This window comes from Rhinolophus hipposideros (genome assembly GCF_964194185.1).
Source record: "Rhinolophus hipposideros genome assembly, chromosome: 14".
In the NCBI taxonomy this organism is placed as follows: Eukaryota; Metazoa; Chordata; class Mammalia; order Chiroptera; family Rhinolophidae; genus Rhinolophus; species Rhinolophus hipposideros.
In genome coordinates this window covers 28,562,825-28,582,644 of record NC_138060.1, presented here as the reverse complement: position 1 = coordinate 28,582,644, position 19,820 = coordinate 28,562,825, and the positions used below count along the sequence as shown (strand labels likewise).

The following is a 19,820-nucleotide window of genomic DNA, read 5'->3' as shown; positions in this document are numbered from 1 at the left end:
TCCGTGATCTGGCCTTAAATACGCTATACGCGTGTAACTCTTGTTGACATAAAGAATCTAAAGCACATTTTAGGATTTTTTAAATAAATGCAAACATACCTTCTTGACTGTTTTTTTGTTGGCTTAAATATTAATATGTCTTCGTATCCTCAGTAGACTTACAGTAATGATAGTTTTATTGTCATAAAATACTTTCATATTTTCTCATTTGTTCTTACCACCCTGGGAAGAAGACGGGTTGGGTAGTGGGGAGGAAGCAATGAATGGGAAGCGAGAATTATTAAAGAACTACAAACTAAGCTGACTTGTCAGCGACTACCTATTGAGTGACTTACAAGAATTAAGACTCAAACCAAATCCAGGCGTTCTTTCCCTCACCACCTGCTTGTCTACCATTTGATAGTTGGGTGAAGAATTGACTCCAGTCTGAAACGAAAGCTAGAGGTGGATAATCAAAGCCACAAGTTGTCTCCAGTTCATCTGTGTTTTTATATGGGATATTAATAGCTTTTTAAAAATAAAGATTTCAGCTGAATTGTTTTTATTGCATAAACTTTGATATTATTAAGATTTTTGAGGGGAAACTTGCAATAATATCCCAAAGCTGAAAACAAGCTCCTCTTCCAGTCTGAAGGGATTCAGTATTACCACTAGGTCGTGCTAGACACTACTTTTATTTTTGTTGTAATTTCAAGAGTCTCTTGCAGATTGAGGAAAGAAGTATTTTTCCAAATTAAAATGTTTCTGAAAACTTAGCAGCTTTGCCTTTCATTTTCTTTATTATTTATTGTATTTCTTTCAGGTTTTTTTAGTCATAGAATTTTTTTCCTTTAATTTGGCCATAATCATTACAATCATTTCGTCAACTCAATCTTTACTAGACACATTATATTCGTCTCCTGTTTAGTTTCATGTCTTTTTCAATATGTTTTCCTTTGTCATCCTGGTTTTTCAGTTCAGTGTTTTTGTGCATGACATTTCACCATTTTTTCCCTGCAGATGACCCTCATGTTCAGTATTCTGCAGTGAGCAGCTTTGTATTTCTTCGTTTCTTTGCTGTAGCCGTAGTATCGCCTCATACTTTTCATTTGCGACCTCATCATCCAGTAAGTGTTGTTCTTCTCAAAGCTTTATTCCATTTTTATTTATTTTTATTAAAATGAAGAAAAGAGAAAATGTGCCCGTTTCACTTGGCTATGTTTTCTTATACTTAAATTCACTGGGCATTTTTCTTGGCCATTTCAGTTTTTCAGAGAAGGCTGAAAATTCTGTTTTTTATTGTTGTTAAAAAAGGTACTACACAGAGCAGTAAAATACTGATAATTGCTGGAGCTTGGTGATGGGTACAAAGAGGATTCATTATATTTTCCATCTGCTGTTGTGTATGTTTGTAAATTTCCATAATACAGGATTTTTAAAATTAGTTATAGGTTTAGTTTAATCTTTCAGATATTTTTAAATCTCACAGAAATTTGAAGAGGCTCATTTCTGAAAGTTGTGGAAACTTTTATTGGAACACAGCTTGTTTGGGATCTCCATATTTTTACTATTTATTCACCTGAGATGATGTTGTAATTGTATGAGATTAAAACTTTTTTGAAGCGTATGATATTTTTTGTTGGGAAGTCCTATTTAATTATTTAAATAGGAATCTGAACGACATAGGTTTATGTTTCTTAACATATCTAAAATCCTTATTTTTGCTGTTTGCGTTTCCTTCTCATACAGTTTATTTCTGCTAATTCTTTAACCTTTCATGTCCCAAATATTTTATAATCTAATATTAATTGCTTTTGTTGCTGATTTGTCTAACAAATAATAGTAATAGCCAACATATATTTTGTGCTTACTCTGTACTGGGCTTTGTTCTAAGTACTTTATATGTTTTAACTTAGTCCTCCCAATAACCGTGTCAATTCTATTATCATCCCCATTTGCAGGTAAGGAAATCACAATTCACTATCTTCTCCAAGGTCAAACAACTAATAAATTATGATTTGATCTCACTCAGTTTGAACTGGATTAAACCGGAATTTGACTCAGTCGGTCTTCCAGTCTGTGCACTTGCTCCCTGTTCCTTCCTTCCTGCCTCTTAGGCAGCCAGGTGTTGGAGCCTCTACCATGTATCAGGCACTGTGCTCTGCCCTGGGGATGCAGTGAAGGGAAGACTCCTGCCCTTAGGAAACTCACTGACTAATACAGTGTGGGGAGGATCCCTCAGTTTTGAAGTTAAACGGGGCTCTGAAGGCCATGCCTCCTCTTGACAATGGCCACTCATTTAACTTGGAGAACTGAATAGAACCCTGCTGCTGTGGCAGCAACACACCCATTCTTGTCAAAGGACAAATGGTCTGTGAGTAGCTGCAGCAAAGCCTGGGTCAGTGTCCTTTTGTTCACATGGCTGTCCTTTCTATGGCTGTGTGCTGAAGCTGAACTGAACTCGGGGGAAGCAAACGCTTGGTAGCAACATTCGGGACGTAAACAGAACTCCTACCTCTGAGCTTGTGACCCTGCCTTGTATTCAGACTTGGATTTGCATATTCCTGGTAACAGATGTTGCTATAGAGTTTTCTTTAACCACAAATTCTGTTATTTTAGGTCACTTTTCTTACCAGTATGCCAGAAGGATTGCTTCATACTGTCACATAACTATTGCTTACTTTTCAAATTTTATTGGGGAACAGTGTGTTTCTCCAGGGCCCATCAGCTCCAAGTCGTTGCCCTTGAATCTAATTGTGGAGGGCGCAGCTCACTGGCCCATGTTGGAATTGAACCGGCAACTCTGTTGTTGAGAGCTCGTGCTCTAACCAACTGAGCCACCTGGCCGCCCCACTATTGTTTACTTTTAAGTGTAACCTCATCCCTTCTTTTTAAGAACCTTTCATTCTCATTGGGGAAATAGGGTAAATACATAAGATACACAATTTAAAACTACATATATAAATCTAAAATGAGCACCTGATTAGTACCAAGGAAGAAGTATAGACAATTCACACTATACAAATTGAGAGCAAGGAATGATCTCGGAGACTTGGGAGTGATGGCACTGTCAAGACCAGTATTAAAATTTACAGAGTGGTTGGGCAGGAGAACCAATTAAAGGTCATTAGATTTTATATTTAGAAGTTCTCTGACTTTTGAGAAGCTAGTATTAGTAGAGTAAGAGAGAAGAAGAAAATCAGATTGCAGAAGATTAAAGAATAAATAGGTGAATGTAGTTTTACCTAGGAAATAAAAGTGAGCTTGCCCTGCTGCCAGACATATGGGCAAATTCAAGTATGTACACATGCATGTACATGTGAATGAATAGTATTTTTAAAACATGAGTTATGTTAACATTGACATGGCGGACCACTCTTTCCAGAAATTTTATGGTGGAAAAAATAAGGATTGAACTATCCTTCTCACCATATTCCCCGTTCTTTCATTGATAGCGCCTTTTAAGAACTCAGCCAAGGCAGACTTCTCTAATCCTTCAGTCTGGGTCAGGTGCCTCTCTTATGTGTGCCAGGAGCATGGTGTGGCTGTCTCTGTCATGGCATTTCTTACACTGTTTTATAACCATCTCTTTATAGTCTCTGCGTGTAGACTGTCAGTACCTTAAGACCAAGTTTGTGTATCCTAAGCACATGGCACAGTTTCTAGGATAAGTAGATGCTCAGTAAATGTTTGGGAAGTGAAAGATGGTAGCTCAGAGAGACACCGTCAAATGATGAGTCTTTTCCAAAATGGGAAAACCTACATGTGGTTTAAATAGAGGAGAAGAGATGAGCAGTAGGAGAAATTTAAGAGAGAAGGGGGCCCACTAATACCAGATCAATATCCTGGAGGATTCAGAAAGAGTGTCTTTTTTTTTTTTTTAACTTTTATTTATTTTAAGTGTGGTTTTCTAGGACCCATCAGTCAAATAGTTGTTTCGATCTAGTTGTGGAGGGCACAGCTCACAGCGGCCGGTGTGGGGATCGAACTGGCGACCTTGTTGTTAAGAGCACCACACTCTAACCAACTGAGCTAACCGGCCATCCCAGAAAGAATGTCTTTTTAAAAAGTGATGGTGTAAACCTTGGGAAAAAGAATAATTCCTCCTATGAAATATTATGGTGAACCCCATGAAATTGTTTTGTTTGGGTTTTTGCAGATCCAAAATAGTCAAATAATAGTAATTTGATATGTTCAACTTAGTATAAGGAAAAAAGGATAGGACATGTTGTTTTGAGGTCAACATTGAGTCAACATTTCAGTTTAATTTAATAAATGTTACACAGCGTCTACTATATGCCAGTGCCAAGCTGTGTATTGGATGCCAGATATCTAAGGTACTGGTTGTCTATGAAAAATTATGATGGCAGATGGTGGCAAGGGGAAAGCTTAGAACAGCTTCTATCTAGAAGACACCAAGGAATCAGCTGGCACTGAATGGCACAACTGTCAAATAGCTGTGAGGGCCATGTTGTTGAAAACCAATCTCTAATAGGCAGAAACTATAAAATATGCTTTGTTCCTTTTTTCAAGTTCAGGGAGATGATGGCATAAAACACTGATTTTAAAAACCAAATTTGAGGGCTGGCCGGGTGGCGCAGGTGGTTGGAGCTCCATGCTCCTAACTCCGAAGGCTGCCGGTTCGATTCCCACATGGGCCAGTGGGCTCTCAACCAAAAAAAAAAACAAAAACAAAAAAACAAATTTGAACAGGGAAGTCTTGGTGAAATTTAGTTTATTAGCACATTAAGAATTTTATATTCTTCCAAGGCAGAGAATTATAGGGACCTTTGATACATACAGTGGAATCCTGGAAATTCTAGCTAAAACATTTCTGAATAACCTTAATTAAGGTATGTAACTATTTCATAAGTGTATTATAATAAATCATATCCTACATAGCCCTTTTTCTCCAGATTGCCTTACCTTCTGGTTGTTTCATCCCCTTCACATTCACTGCCTGTTTTCAGTGTGTGGATACCAAATATTAAGGAATGTAAACCAAAAACTAAACCATTTCTGTATCTACATTTTCTTCAGGATGTCTTTTGATGAAAGATAGTGTTTATTTGAATCCCTCGAACAAAGATATTCTATGTAGTGATAGGGGAATTAGTTATACAGATGTATGGATTGGTGAAAACTCATCAGGCTATATATATTTAAAGTCAGTTCATTTCACTGTATGTAAATTACATCTCAATTTTTTTTTTTTAAAAAAAAGGGAAGAAGCAAGGACTCTAAGGAATACTGTTAATCATATTATTTACATTTACTTCTTTCTGATAGAAAGGCCTGAAAAAACACCTTGGGTAATAGACCCAAATAGTTACCCTCTGCTTAAGATACTATATGAACTGGGTGATGTCTCATTTTCTAAGTTGAATTTAGATCTTTGCTTTCATAGTGAACAGAATTGATTACAGAAACTATATAAGTTATTGAATGTGGGGTCGGCCTGAATGGCCAGTGGCCAGCGTGAGTGGCTGGCAGCCAGCAAGAGCTGCTGTGAGCTGAGTGACCGACTGCCTGAGACCAGGGGAGCGCAAGGCTCATGATACCAGCATGGGCCAAGGAGCTGCGTCCTACACAACTAGACTGAGAAACAACGGCTTGGAGTGGGGAGGAGGAGGGGAGAGAAAAAGAGTGTACTCTTTAAAAAAAAGTTATTGAATATGCTTAAATATGGGTTGAGTACAGAAAATTTGGAAATGGCTATTTTAAGTTATAAGATAGAGAACAGTAGATGCCATTGACATTTCAAAAGTGAATGCAATTTGTTAGGTAGTTAAAGCTGCCATACTGTACAACACAACATATATAATATTTATTAAATTATGTCTTTCAGAGATGACATATCATAAATATAATTACTTTGGAAGGAATTGTCGATACATGTGACTTCTTTAGCCTCTTAATTCCTTAGTCCAGTGAATTGTGCGCATCCTTAGATAGATTTTAACTATGTTGGTGTTTTGAATGAACATTTTTGAGTCACTATTTTAGAGCAACATACGTAGCCCACTCACTCTATTCTTATACAAATTCTATTTTTTGAAAACTTAACAGGAGTTTTGTGTCTTTTTTGCATTCTTTAGGATGCACCGACAATTAGAACATTAACTCTCATCTCAAAAACCATTCAGACTTTGGGAAGCTGGGGAAGTCTGTCCAAAAGCAAGGTAAGTCTTTACATCTCCTGCTTTTTATTCCCATTTCTAAATGTTGTTCTACTGTGATCCCTTCTCCCTCACTTACTCCCTCCCAAATTAAAAACAAAGCAAAACACAAAATACATATATATAGATTCTGTAGCTGTCTTTTAGATAGATGTTTTGTCTTAGTCACCTGTTAAAGGAAATAAATTCATTTAAACTAATACATCTAAGCGGGGAGCGGGTCTAGTAAACAGACACTAGTGCTGCCTGTTGATCGGTTTGCACCCTTATCATATGACAGCTATTGAGGAAATCTTCAGCTCCACGCTCTTGAAAAATATGATTGAATCCTTTCAGGCCCTAATCTTCAGCTTTATTAAAAATACAGTCCATTATAGTCTTAGTTCTCTACTTAACATATGTAAATCCTCTGTGTGTTTTTTTTCTTAGTCAAGTTTCAAGGAGACATTCATGTGTGAATTTTTCAAAATGTTTCAAGAAGAAGGATATATTATAGCAGTTAAAAAGGTATGATTGTTTTACTCTGGAAATATTAACATTTCTCACCATATATAGTAGCACTGGGAAAATAACATGTTTTATTATTCCTAGGTGTCAATCCCTGGTTTAAAAAATAATGTTTAAACTAGCCATCAATTATAACAAGGCTGTCTTTTTCCCCATTTCTTCTCCTATACAAAACTATGGGTTTTTTAGCTGTGAAAATACTTAAATGAATTTTAGTGACAGCTGCTAGTGCCAGTATCTTAATGACACAAATTACATCTAGAGCAGGGCTTCTCCAAAGCGGCACTATTGGCAGTTTGGTGGGATAATTATAGATCGTGAGGGGCTGTCCTGTGCATTGTAGGATATTCGCAGCATCCCTGGCCTCCACCCACTGGGTGCCAGTAGCATGCCCCCAGTTTGGCAACCAAAAATGTCTCTAAGTGGCCAGATGTCCTCTGAGGGACAAAATTGCCTCTGATTGAGAACCTCTGATCTAGGGGTAAAGGATTACTGTGTGCCTGACGTATAGTAGGTACTTAACTGCCATAGTAAAAATTTATGAATTATTGAACATTTTATAAATGATACAGGCTTGTGATAGTAACCTGAGAAAAGTTACTGTAAATTAAAATGTACGAAAGCCTACAGTATGTAACATCCTAACACAAGGCCTATAATATACAAAAATTATGTACTTAGTAATTGAGAATGTTTTGACAGGATCTATAATTTCTTGAGTCTTTGGTTCTGAATCATTCTAAACAAAATTAGCATTGTTGTAAAATTCTAAAACTTTGTTTAAAAAGAGTTATTTTGAAATACATTTAAACTTGGCTTAAAGAAAATGCTATAACTTACTTATCACAATTCTAACTTAATGAATTCAAATTAGCAAGGCCAAATTTTAAAGATTTCATTCAATTTCTGCAGCCTGGTTCACAGTTGATTGGCAGGAGTATAGTTTGTGGGAAGTATGTTTGTGCTTTTTATTGTACTTTTAAAATTCTTACAGGGACTCAATAAATGAAAGTGATAATTTAAAAAATTAAAGCCAGTTGGAATTTTTCATCTAGAATAGTGTAAGTTCAACCAAATTTTTTTTAAAGCATCCATTGAAGGCTTTTGAGGAGAAAGTCGTTCAAAAGAATATGCAAAGAAAAAGCTACCCTTTGATTTATAGGACATTGTTGAAACATTTGTGGGACAGTGTAGGCAGACTTTTGTTGGCAAGATTATGATGTACTGTCTTTTGTTTTAGGGTTGTTTTTCCATTTTTTTATGACCTAGGCCATAGTAGCATCTGATTTTATGTTTTCCTGATAGAATCAGAATGTGTAGAGTTGATAAGGTCAGTGGAAAAAGCATTCAAGGGTGCCAGTGTAGCCTGAGTCACCCACTCACATTCTCATGGACTGTCACCACAGTATGTCTCCTTCTCAGATTTGGTTCTACATTCCTAAACTAGTATGGGATATTTTGTCCTAATGTAAGAGTTGTCTTTATTACTCACTAGATAAATCTGGATATGCGCAGTGTTATAAACTGCAAAACTTACGAGACCCAATTTCTCATTTCATATTGTTCTCACTAGTGACATTGACCTCTGCTCCAGAAGAAAATAGGTTATAACTGAGTCCTTTACTATTCCTACAGTTTAGTGACGGTAACTGGATAGGTCTATAAACAGAATGACCATGTAATTTAGTGTCAAAACCTGGATATTTTCAAGAGTAACAGGGAGTTCTATTGATTATGCTGGGACCACAGTTGCAGACAAGGACAGCCCTGAGCAAATGGGGCCTCTGCTCACCCTGCGTATAGTCCCATCTGAATTAGTGTGTTTTCTTTCTCTTTGTATAACTATATTTACCCCATAATTCCGTATAAACATACAAATAAAGTTTAAAATGTAATAATTATCATAAATAAATAATAAATATTCTCAAATAAATAAACCAGTGCCTTCCAGGGCAAAACTAAGAAATGAAATGTTCCAATCAGTGTGTTATACTCCATTATCAGGTGGCCCATCTGTGATAACTGAAGATGTGATAGGACACTTCTTCAGTTCCCTTGGATACTTGTTCTGTATCACCCACGTATAATGCAAAAGAAACTCTGCTCTTCTTGTTTCTCTTACCAAGATTTCCTTCCATCAAACTAGAAGTAAAAATTCCATTGGAAAACTTCCAAGTGTGGGTTCTGGTGGGCAATCTACAGCTGGTCGTAGGAGAAAATGGCTGTGCGCACAAATTCTACTTTACAGTAGGCACTGGAGCCTCAGTGGCATTCTTATTGGAATATACTCTGTTTTTGTTTATTTTTTTGTTAAGTCCTAAATGGCACAACATAAAATATAAAGGAAAAACCAAGGATGTTCATTTGCGGGACAAAATAGGATTCCTCTCTAAGAACAAGAATTGTTCTTGAACTACTCATTTCCCTTTCCCACAATGGCCACACAGGAAGGTCTTGACCAGTCAAGGTAGCATATTTATGAAGCTAAATGCTCTTCACTGGGTAGCTTGCCGTTGTTAGACACGGGTACTCCCAACTTTCTTGAGCCACCACATTCACACATTCTCCATAGGAAGTTTATAAATGGTGATTAGATTCGAGGTTATTCCAGAGAACCCAGTTATACTTCAGTCATCACTATGAAATACTACTGTCTCTTGGGCTGAAGCCAATTGTATATAATAGAAGTCAGCAAACTCTTTCTCTGTAAAGGGCCAGTAAGTAAATGTTTTAGGTATTGCTGCCCACTTAAGGGCTCTGCCACATCGTCGTCTTCTTTTTTGTTTTGTTTTACAACACTTTAAAAATGTAAAAGCGATGTTTAACTCATGGGCCGTATAAAAACAGGCTACAGGTTGAATTTGGCCCTCCAAGCCATAGTTTGATGATCCCTAATCTATAATATAGGTTCACAGTCCTATATCTAAAATCTTTGGGACCAGGAGTATTTCAGAATTCAGCTTTTCAAAGTTTTGAAAAATCAAGTATATGCTATGTATTATAATACTCCCAGTGGGACCTGGGACCGTACCCCATAATCAAACATGTTAATATTTATGTAGTAAATGTATGAATATTCACACTAAGTAGATTCATACAGACTATAAATAGCCTTATCCCAGTTCTGGTTAACTTATACCCCCAAATTAGTTTACTATAAATAAAAATAATAAATATTTGCGCTTTACAGATTTCAGAATTGCAGTTAAGGGATTATGGATTGAATTATTTCTACAAGGAATATATTCTGGGTTTTAAGTAATTTAAGAATAAACTTTTTAGGATACCTACCTGTCATATGTAAGTTAGGGACTTCCGCTACAATTAAATATGCTTTTAGCTTTGTAAATTACAATTATGTGTATTCCTTAATAATGAAGAATTTTACAGTATTATCAGTGACATTTAAGATAAACTGAATTTATGCTATATCTTATCACAAAGTGTAATATTTGCCTATTTTCCCATTTAGTTCTTGGATGAAATTTCATCTACTGAAACTAAAGAGTCCAGTGGTACGAGTGAGCCTGTGCACCTGAAAGAAGGGTAATTTAATGAAATTAAACAGTAAAGGCATGTTTTAGTGTGGACGTTAATTAAGTACAAATAGCATGGGTCTGGGAATGAGGCAGTCTTGAGTTTTTGTTCCGTGCTAGAACTGCCTAAGTAACATCAATCAGGTAATTTGCCCTCATTATTTTATAACTTTATGCCAGATGGGCATAATTCCTTGTCCATGCAATCCTAGAGTTGTTTTGCAAATATAATGAAATTATGGGTATTAGAGTACTTTGAAAAAGTACTAGCCCTGTTCAGTCTTAGAATAGTGTTATCATTGGAAGTTAAAGGGGAAATCACTCATTTGGCCCTTTTAGTTCTGGATAGCACAATTATAAATATCAAATTAATTAAAGACTTTATCTCCTTAGTATGGCCAAAATAAATGCAAGACTTATAAATGGCAAAGACATTTTTATATATTTAATATAATCTTACACAACCTTTCATATTATTTAAAATTAAAGTGCAAGTTTTTGTTTTGGATTAACTATTTTAATATTTGTAACTAAATGTTTACATCTGTTGTTTTGGCAGTGAGATGCATAAAAGAGCTCAGGGAAGAACTAGGATTGGAAAAAAGAATTTCAAGAAACGGTGGTTCTGCTTGACAAGCAGAGAGCTCACCTACCACAAACAGCCAGGTAGTTGTGTTTATGCTTTATTGTGGGGCCTCTTCTTTCCTGGTTCTCAGTAATGATTTCTTGTTTGCTGCTTAATGTGACTCTAGTGAATCTTTTCACTAATAAAACTGTAGTTTATTGGTTCTCACAGTGATGCACACACACTAAGAATGGAATCAGTGTTTGACAAGTGGCACCATGTAAATTACATTTTTCTCACACATGCTCAGTGTTTGAAAAATCCCCAGTAAATCCCTGCTGTTACAATCAATATATAAGGAACAAAATTGAGATCTCTTAGAACTTAGAAGTTTCTCTAACTCTCAGAGTCAAATGGTTAAGAATCAGTATCAAATAAAGGAGAGTACATCAGTGATTTGCTGGGTAACATCAACCAAAAATTCCCATAGTCATACCTAGATGTGATTCCTATAAAGTTGTACGATTCATTGTAGACTTTGGCCAAGCCAACTCCAAGATGGAGGTTTTAATAGTCTGCCTCCTGAGAAAGCACAAATCGGTTATCTGTGTGAAGAAAGCTATCTTTCTACGGTGTGATGTGAAGGCTTCAGAGAGGCAAAGTTTCTCTCTCGGTGGACTGACACATTGCTTAAAATCTCTATTGTCAGTTTATTTCATGGGGTTAAAGCATTACCTATAAAAAGCTTCTTCTGATATCTTAGCAAGAAGAACTTAGTATCTGATTATAGATCACATACAGTAGAATCCTTCTTATTCTAAGTGATCAGGATCCAAAGATGTTCACTTAACCAAAAAGGTCAGTTAAAGCAAGAATCATTTTAAAACAAAAAAAACATACATACATATTTTAAATATTTATGTATTTGTTTCCAATCTTTTCATAGAGAGCCAAGATCTTTTCTTTGAGTACGGATTTATAGATTGGATTTCCCTTCTGTCTTGTGCAAATATACACCTAATGCATCAGTTTTCAGGTTAATTTCTCGAAAGTGAAGCTAGAACTTAAATACTTGAAAAGTAATCCAAATACAGAATCCTTTTAGATTTTCATGATAGTCACCCTAATCTTTTATACTCCTTATGTAAATCAACCTTATTTGTGTGGGTCTGAGCCCCCTTTTTTGAAGTTTTTCAGAGCACTTGCCTGATTTTCAAATAAATAATAAGCCTGTTAGTAGGGGGCACATCACTTTATATATGTTTCAGTAAGTTAAAATTACAACATGGAAAAATGGGGTAAATAGGTTTGGGAACAAGCCCAATGGACTTGGTAAGCTAAAACGCCTAACCAATGGAACAAAAGGATACAGGCTTAATAGATAGTAGCCTAGCAACCATGGGATGTTCAGCATCCCATGAACATCATTTAGTATGGTTTACAGAGGAAACGGGGAGTCTCAGTTAGTGTATCATATCTGTTAGGTAAAGATCTCTTAAGAGAGCTTCTGCTATAAATTCTGAACTGATAAAACAAAACCAGACATAGGATACCTTCAAGAGAATATAAAATATTAAATGGAGCTTAAGAATAGTTAAGTTACTCAGTTTACTCAGTTAAGAAGAGTAGAGTGATAATAACATTTTTTTGTTTCATAATTTCTTTGAATGGCCTAGCCAAAATGGCTGTTTATGTCCAAATATATTAGTAAGACATATAAAACCAAATGTGTTTTATCTTTAGGCACCCAATTTGTTACGGCATATAAATATTCAAATGACTAAACGTCAGTAGGCCACATACTTGCCCCTCCATACAGCATGTTTTAGGCTAAGCATATTTTGAATGTTTTAGAAGTTACAGCTTATGTTGAATACTATATAAATGTTCTCACATATATAGCAACATTTTAAAAATCTCTGTCATAATGTGCTAATTATGTTTACATTAATGGTACATTGATATAAAATTTAAATTAAGTTAGTCATTCTCCATGAATAAATTAGCTATTTTTTTCCTCATTGAAAGCATTTTCTAATCTAAGCCAATATTCTAAAGTCTTTGGGGTTAAGACTTTGATACTCGGATGATAGCTTTTAGGCCCCTTTTCCTCTAGAAAAATGCACAAACTAACCCAAAATTTTGCATAAATTTCAGAGTTCATAGACCCAAAGTCCATTCACAGCTCTCAAGAACCTCTACTGTATCCAGTGGTTTTAGGAGAATAAAATTTTGTAGAATCATTAGGCTACTCTAGATATAAAATAGAAACATTAGAAGTTACATTGTTTCCAGACATTAAGAAATTTAGCATGACATTGGAGGAGTGAGCTTTGTCATATGAAGTTGTGAGATTATTTACCAAAGCCTACAATTTTACGCATCCATGCTTGTTGCTTTAATTATTTTGATGGATTTTTCCAAAATGTATTACACGCTTCCTTGCTTTCTAAAAAGAGTTCATTGAACTTAAGTAAACATTTCCTGGATGACTTGGGGCTATCATTGATAATATTAATCACTATATAGTGCTGAGATTCAGTAATGTCTTCAGGGCTTCTTATGGGTGTCTGCAGCTGTTTAGTCCCCAGCTAAATGCCTTGGACTGCTGTGCTCTTTTGTGTTCCTGTATTTGCTTTATACATTATTTTTCTATTCCCTTTATGTTTAGGCTGTCACTTTAAATTTCTTGTGCTGTTAGTGAACCATAATGTAACATCTCACTTCCATCTCCATCACCCACCTTCATTTTGTATTGCTAATATACTGTGAGTGAGAATACGGGTACTGTGTTTGTTAAAATTATGCATAAGATTAAGTCTTTGAAAACTTCAGGACTTTCCTCTATGGATAAAATACATGGGCTTTGGATTCCCTGTTTGGTTGTTCAACAAATGTTTTGCTTATTGCTTGTTTCCTTGCTGCTTTCTGGATAGCCAAGACTACTAGTTAAGTCTCTTGCTACACTTACTATGTGACTTTGGTGTCTGAAAGCGTTCCTCCCAAATTTTCTGTGACCTAGCTCTAAATCATTGAGTCCTTCACTTTGTTCTCTTACTGGACACTAGTATTCTGAATTTTTCTACCACTTAGAATCAAATAGTACAGCCTTTTTCCAATTTACTGGAAAAGGAATTAATAGAATTTTCTCATTTTTAAGGGTTTTTCTCAAACAAGTTGTTAAATTTTTGATGCCTGCTTAGGTAATTACTAACAGCAATAGTAAGCAACAAATGTTCAGTAGAACTAACTTAACATGTGGCAAATGAATATTACAGGGTTAGTCAGCTGTCAGTCATGATTACCTTGACAGTTTTTTATAGATCATGTGCTTGTGATTATGGTTTTTCATATTGCTCTATTTTAATGCAGTAGTCTTCCACAAGTAAAAGTCCTTCTAGTTGTATGTTGAAACCAAATGAGTTACTGATGTTCCAGCCACTTCCTGTCTCATCCAGCCTCATCTTTTGCATTCGCCACGTGTCACTTCACCAGCCTAGCTCTTGTAATTTCTTTAACTTGTACTCTTTTACATACATGCTTTTGCGTATGCTCTACCTAGAAATCCTTTTCTTTCCTTCTTCCAGTGGTTTGTTGTCCTTTAAGCCTTAAGTCGTGTTAGCTCTTTTTTTTTTAAAATCAATAATATGATTTTTTTTAATTGGGGAATATTGGGGAACAGTGTGTTTCTCCAGGGCCCATCAGCTCCAAGTCGTCCTTCAATCTACTTGTGCAGGGCTCAGCTCACTCACCCACATGGGAATCGAACTGGCAACCCTGTTGTTCAGACCTTGCGCTCTAACCAGCTGAGCCATCACGCCGTCCCCAAGTATTAGCTTTTTACAGAAGTCATTTATAAGCCGCTAGCCGCCTCAGTTGAGCTATTCCCTTACTGTGTTTTTTTATCACCTTAGTAATAACTTCTGTCACACTGTGTGGTCTTTCTCTTCCCCTGGTCTTTAAATTCCTCAGTGGTAGGGACATGTTTTTACTTCCTTCATTAAGGCATTTAGTAAATGTTTTTAATAAATGGTGTTTTTCAAAGAAGACCATGTGTTAACCTCAGCGCCAGACTTCTAAAATTTTCACCAAGCGTATAGATTATTAACAAATTCGTCTCTGAAATTCTTTCCTGTGTTCTCCAGACTTGCTTAGATAGTGTCCACTTTGGGGAGACCTGACATACTCATACGCAGAATATACGTATAGCCTACATAACTTCCACGTGATTGCAAATGTTCTAGCTCATATAGCCTGTGGGCAATATAAATGAAACTTCCGTAATGTTTTCAACAGAAATCTCAATACGTTTGGGTTGACTTGGTTTTTACCTGCTCACATTTTCACACACAGGGCTCTGCAGTATTTTTTTCTCTATATTTTCTTTGGTAGCAATGGAGGTGGTAAAAATGGATCACATTCTGGATCTATTTTGAAGATAGCACTCACAGGATTGACTAGAGAATCCTATACCCAGAGCAGAGCGAAAGAGGCAGGACCCCGTCCTGTCCAGCACTTTTTCTTATATAACATACTCATCTTTTTCCTGGATTCATTACTTATTTTGCAGGAATACTTTCTTGAGGAATTATTTTAGATTGGCTTGATGACTGATAAATTTTCTGAGTCCCAGCGTATTAAAAAAGGGTCTTTATTTTACCCTTACTCTTGAATGATAGACTGAATTTAAAATTATTCTCCCTCAGAACTTTGAAGATATTACTCCATGGTTTTCTAGTTTCCACTGTTGCTGGTGAGAAGTTTTACATCAATTTTACCATTCGCAGTCTTGATTTTTCTTCCTAGAAACTCTTAGGACTTTCTTTAGCCTTCAACTTCTAATATTTTACAGCCAAGTGTCCACATGTTGTTGTTTTTTTATTCCATTTGCTCAGCACTGAATGAATCCTTTCAATCTGAAGATTTCTACCTTTATCTCTGGAACATTTTAATTGGTAATTTTCTCCTGAACAGTCTTTCTATTCTGTTTTCTGGAATTCTTACTAGACGTATTGAAACTGCTTAATCCATCTACCACGGCTGTTAACTTTTTTACTTACTATTTCTTTGTGTTTTTGAAGAGTCTTCAGTAAGATCTTCCGTTTTACTAATTTACCTTGCAATTCATTCCATTTAACACTATTTACTGTGAAATTAACTCTAGTGACATCATGGATAGTGTATGTGCCTGGGGGCCATGCACTTTTTCTATGTAGGCCATATTATAATTTGTCCAGAAATGAACAAATACAGCGACTGTAGGGTATGTACCTGCTTTGTGTTCACCAAATCTGAGGCGAGAAACTTCTACCAAATTTGTAAACTCTCTGTGACCTCTGCTGTCCCCATGTAGCTCAGTACCCAGAGACACGGCTTCTCTGCCCCTACGTTATTATACCTCTGATTTCCTCAGATGTCATGCTCTTTGTGGCATGTGTGTCTTTCAGAGTTTAGTGATTTCCTCATCTGTGTGGTGGTTTTCCTTTAATTGGTGATTTGCTCATATTCGTATTTTACAGTTAGATCACCTGCTTGGGTGTTCAGTAGCTTACCCCGGTGATTACAAGGCAGGGGCGAGGGTCCTGGCACCTGTCTCCTGCTGTGGCAGCTCTTCCCCTCCCGAGGGCCGGCAGCTACCTGGGACATAGCACTGTTCTGCAGCCCAGTATGCGTCCTTGCTGCTCCAGCCTGGGGCACATGCCGCTGTTGACTGCTGCTTAGCACAAGCTAGTGGGTTGGCGGGGAGGGGTGGGAGAGGGAGGACCTAATTGGCCCAGCTATGTCAGACGCAGCTCACCTACTGACCAATCATCCTGAGGTATGTCTATCTGAGCGTGACATTGACTATGGCTTGAAGCTCCCTCCTAACCAGCCCTACTTTTGCAGATGTCTTCTCCTACATGTGGCTTTTTTCAGTTTACTCCCTCCCCACCTCACCACCACCCTTCCTCCTCTGCTGCCATAAATTTGATTTTTGTCTTCTTCTAGGAGCCTTTTCTTATTTTCCCGGGCATTTGTGATCTGTATTTGTTGAATTTAAATGTCGTTTCACCAGAAAGGTTTTCCCTAACCACCCAGTTTAAAGTAACTTCCCAATTACTTTCTATCACATTACCGCGTGTTATTTTCAATATAGCATTCATCTCTCCTTAATATTTATTTGTCTTTTGTCAGTCTTTCCAGACTTAAATGTAAACTTCTTTAGGGACCTTATATGTTCTGTTTACAGCTATGTTCTAAGTGCTTAGAACAGTGTCTGGTGTATGGTAAACATTCAATGTGTGACCGTTGAATGAAATGTCTTGATGTTTTGTGTTTTTTTAAAAAAAACAAAAACACTGTATATCACATCTGCTTGAATTACGTAAATTTTAGATTTTACACCAGGAACTAGGCTTAGCAAATATTCTGTGTTAGCCTCTCTGTTCAAGACAGAAAACCTTTACTAACCAAATAATTATCTTTGACCAGAAAGCTATGCATTAATCCATAGATTAAAATGTAAAGGTCTTAACCTCCAGCATGTCAATCCACATGTCATTCAAGTTTGGGCGGAGGGAAAAACAAAGCTTTGATTTTCTAAACAACAACATTACAAAATGACCAGGAAAAGTTGTAATTCTGTTTGTTTATAGTTTCTATGACTACATGAGGTCAAGTCTATTCTCAGGTAAATTGTAAGTTGAAGTGCATCATATCCTCGTGCCATATTATTATGGAGCTCCTTTAGCAAACCCAAATTTCAAATTCTTAAACTAGGTTAAAGATTCACCCTACCAAATAAAGTTTTTACTTTTGTTTCCAGTATCTCTTAGAGTAAATTTGGTAGCTCTAGTCAGCTGACCAGCCAATATGTGATAGTAATGAACAATTTTTCAATGTAAAAACACTATTTTGAGGGTTAACCCCTTAATTAAATATTAGAGTGGAAAAACAGAAAAATCTGCTTAGGTGCAATCAGATGGGCTGTTAATGTAATAACTCCATAAAAGAAAATTCCATGTCTTAGAAAGTTTTGAGTCGGCCTCTATTAAGTATATTATCTCTTTCAGTCCCCATATAATAAATTTTACAAAATATTAAAGCATTTTTATTTTCTACATAGAAGTCAAATTTATTCCCACATTTTTCCTTGAAAATGTTTTAATTTTATATTGAAAAAAGAGAAAGTCACTTTATAGAAAACAATCAAAATTCATCTGTTCCATAAAAAATATTACACAAAAAATATTTTTAAATGTGCCATTTGGAAATCTTATACTCCTATATCATCAAGAGGGTAAACTTAAACCTTACAGAATTAGCTTTTCATCTTTATAATTCTGAAGGAAATTATTTTAATTTTGTCATACTTCTTTTATTAGGCAAAGATGCAATTTACACAATTCCAGTGAAAAACATTCTTGCTGTGGAAAAACTGGAAGAGAGCTCTTTCAACAAGAAAAATGTAAGTTACAGATATAATTAAAGCTTTTTAAACTGCACATATTACTAGGTTGAGAATTTTGAAGAAGCTGGTCGTTTTAGTATTTGCCATTAATCATTACTATTTTATTGTATAATTGCTGGTTAGAACTGTCTTAAAAGTATCTGTTATTGTTGATGCCTTGTATAGTCTGCCTACACTATTAAGTTAAAGGTACTTTTCTCATTATTACCCTATTTAAACTTCTCAACTTGACATTCAAGTCTTTTTCTTTTTATTAAGTTTATTGGGGTGACAATTGTTAGTAAAATTACATAGATTTCAAGTGTACGATTCTGTATCACATCATCTATAAATCCCATTGTGTGTTCACCACCCAGAGTCAGTTCTCCTTCCATCACCATATATTTGCTCCCCCTTACCCTCATCTCCCACCCCACCCCCTTACCCTCTGGTAACAACATTCAAGTCTTTAATAATATAGTCTCAAGCAATCTGTGCAATCTTGTCTTCTGCTACCACTCAGTACATATCATTATACTAAAGCCAACCAAGATGATTTCCTTGTTTCTCTATATTTTCCCACTGCTTTGCCTTTACTCATACTTTTTCCTCCATCTGAAATTCCCTCCCTTTATACTGTTTATATGATAGTCCATTCCTTTGGGCATGTGTGGCTTCTAAAAATTATATAATGTTGTACTATTTAGTACATGTGACTCAGATTGTCCTTGAGACTAACTTGCTTGAAAAGTAACAATTCATAAGATACCTGAGCAGTTATCTAGCCAAGCAAACTATATTTCTGTTATATACCTTTTCTGTTTTGTTCTGTGTGTTGGTTTTTAGACTGTCACTAACTTTTTATCTTAATTGCCTATGAAGATGTTCCAAGTAATACATACGGAGAAACCACTCTATGTCCAGGCAAATAATTGTGTAGAAGCTAATGAATGGATAGACGTACTCTGCAGGGTGAGCCGATGCAATCAGAACAGGCTCAGTTCCTATCACCCCTCTGCATATATAAATGGAAGCTGGCTTTGCTGTCAGGAGACCAGTGAAAATGCTGTCGGCTGCAAGCCGTGTACTGCGTAAGTTGTCTTTCTGACTAAAAAAGCAATGTTTCAGTTGTCTATACAATGGAATCTATACAATGGAATGCTGTTCAGCCATAAAATGGACTGAAGTACTGATATATGCTACAGCACATGTGAACCTTGAAAACATGCTAGGTGAAAGAAGCCAGACACAAAGACCATGTACTATATGATAACATTTATATAAAGTGTCCAGAATAGGTAAATTCATAGAGACAGAAAGTAGATTGGCAGTTGTGAGGGGCTGGAGGGAGGGAGGAATGGAGACTGCTAATGGATACAGGGTTTCTTTTGGGGGTGATGAAAATGTTCTCAAATGCGTAGTGCTGGCACAAGTCCGCAAAAAGGGGCAAGGTTTAGATAGAGGTGTAAACCTGAGCAAGATATCAAGGAAGAAGGGCTTAGCATTCTCATTTTTAATTGTATGGAACCTACATACAATTAAAAATATAGGGAACCATTGTCGTCCTATAGACTTAAGAAGTAATGCATTGGTATTGTGATGAAGCATAGGTTATGAAAATGATT

At 36.2% G+C, this 19,820-nt stretch overlaps 1 protein-coding gene across 4 annotated transcripts in view; it reads left to right on the top strand.

Moving 5' to 3' along the window:
- The window catches only part of RASA2 (RAS p21 protein activator 2), a gene marked incomplete at its 3' end in the record, with an annotated part of 103,629 nt that overhangs the window by 77,454 nt on the left and 6,355 nt on the right, over positions 1-19,820 (top strand). For 2 of the 4 annotated variants that reach the window (XM_081072573.1, XM_081072575.1), the window contains exons 15-21: positions 1,000-1,106; positions 6,078-6,161; positions 6,588-6,665; positions 10,138-10,211; positions 10,761-10,867; positions 18,131-18,213; positions 19,078-19,286. In XM_081072573.1, coding sequence (XP_080928699.1) covers positions 1,000-1,106; positions 6,078-6,161; positions 6,588-6,665; positions 10,138-10,211; positions 10,761-10,867; positions 18,131-18,213; positions 19,078-19,286 — 742 coding nt within the window. Of the gene's footprint in view, positions 1-999; positions 1,107-6,077; positions 6,162-6,587; positions 6,666-10,137; positions 10,212-10,760; positions 10,871-18,130; positions 18,214-19,077; positions 19,287-19,820 lie in introns of all 4 variants that reach the window. The other 2 variants (XM_081072572.1, XM_081072574.1) reach the window with 1 other exon arrangement.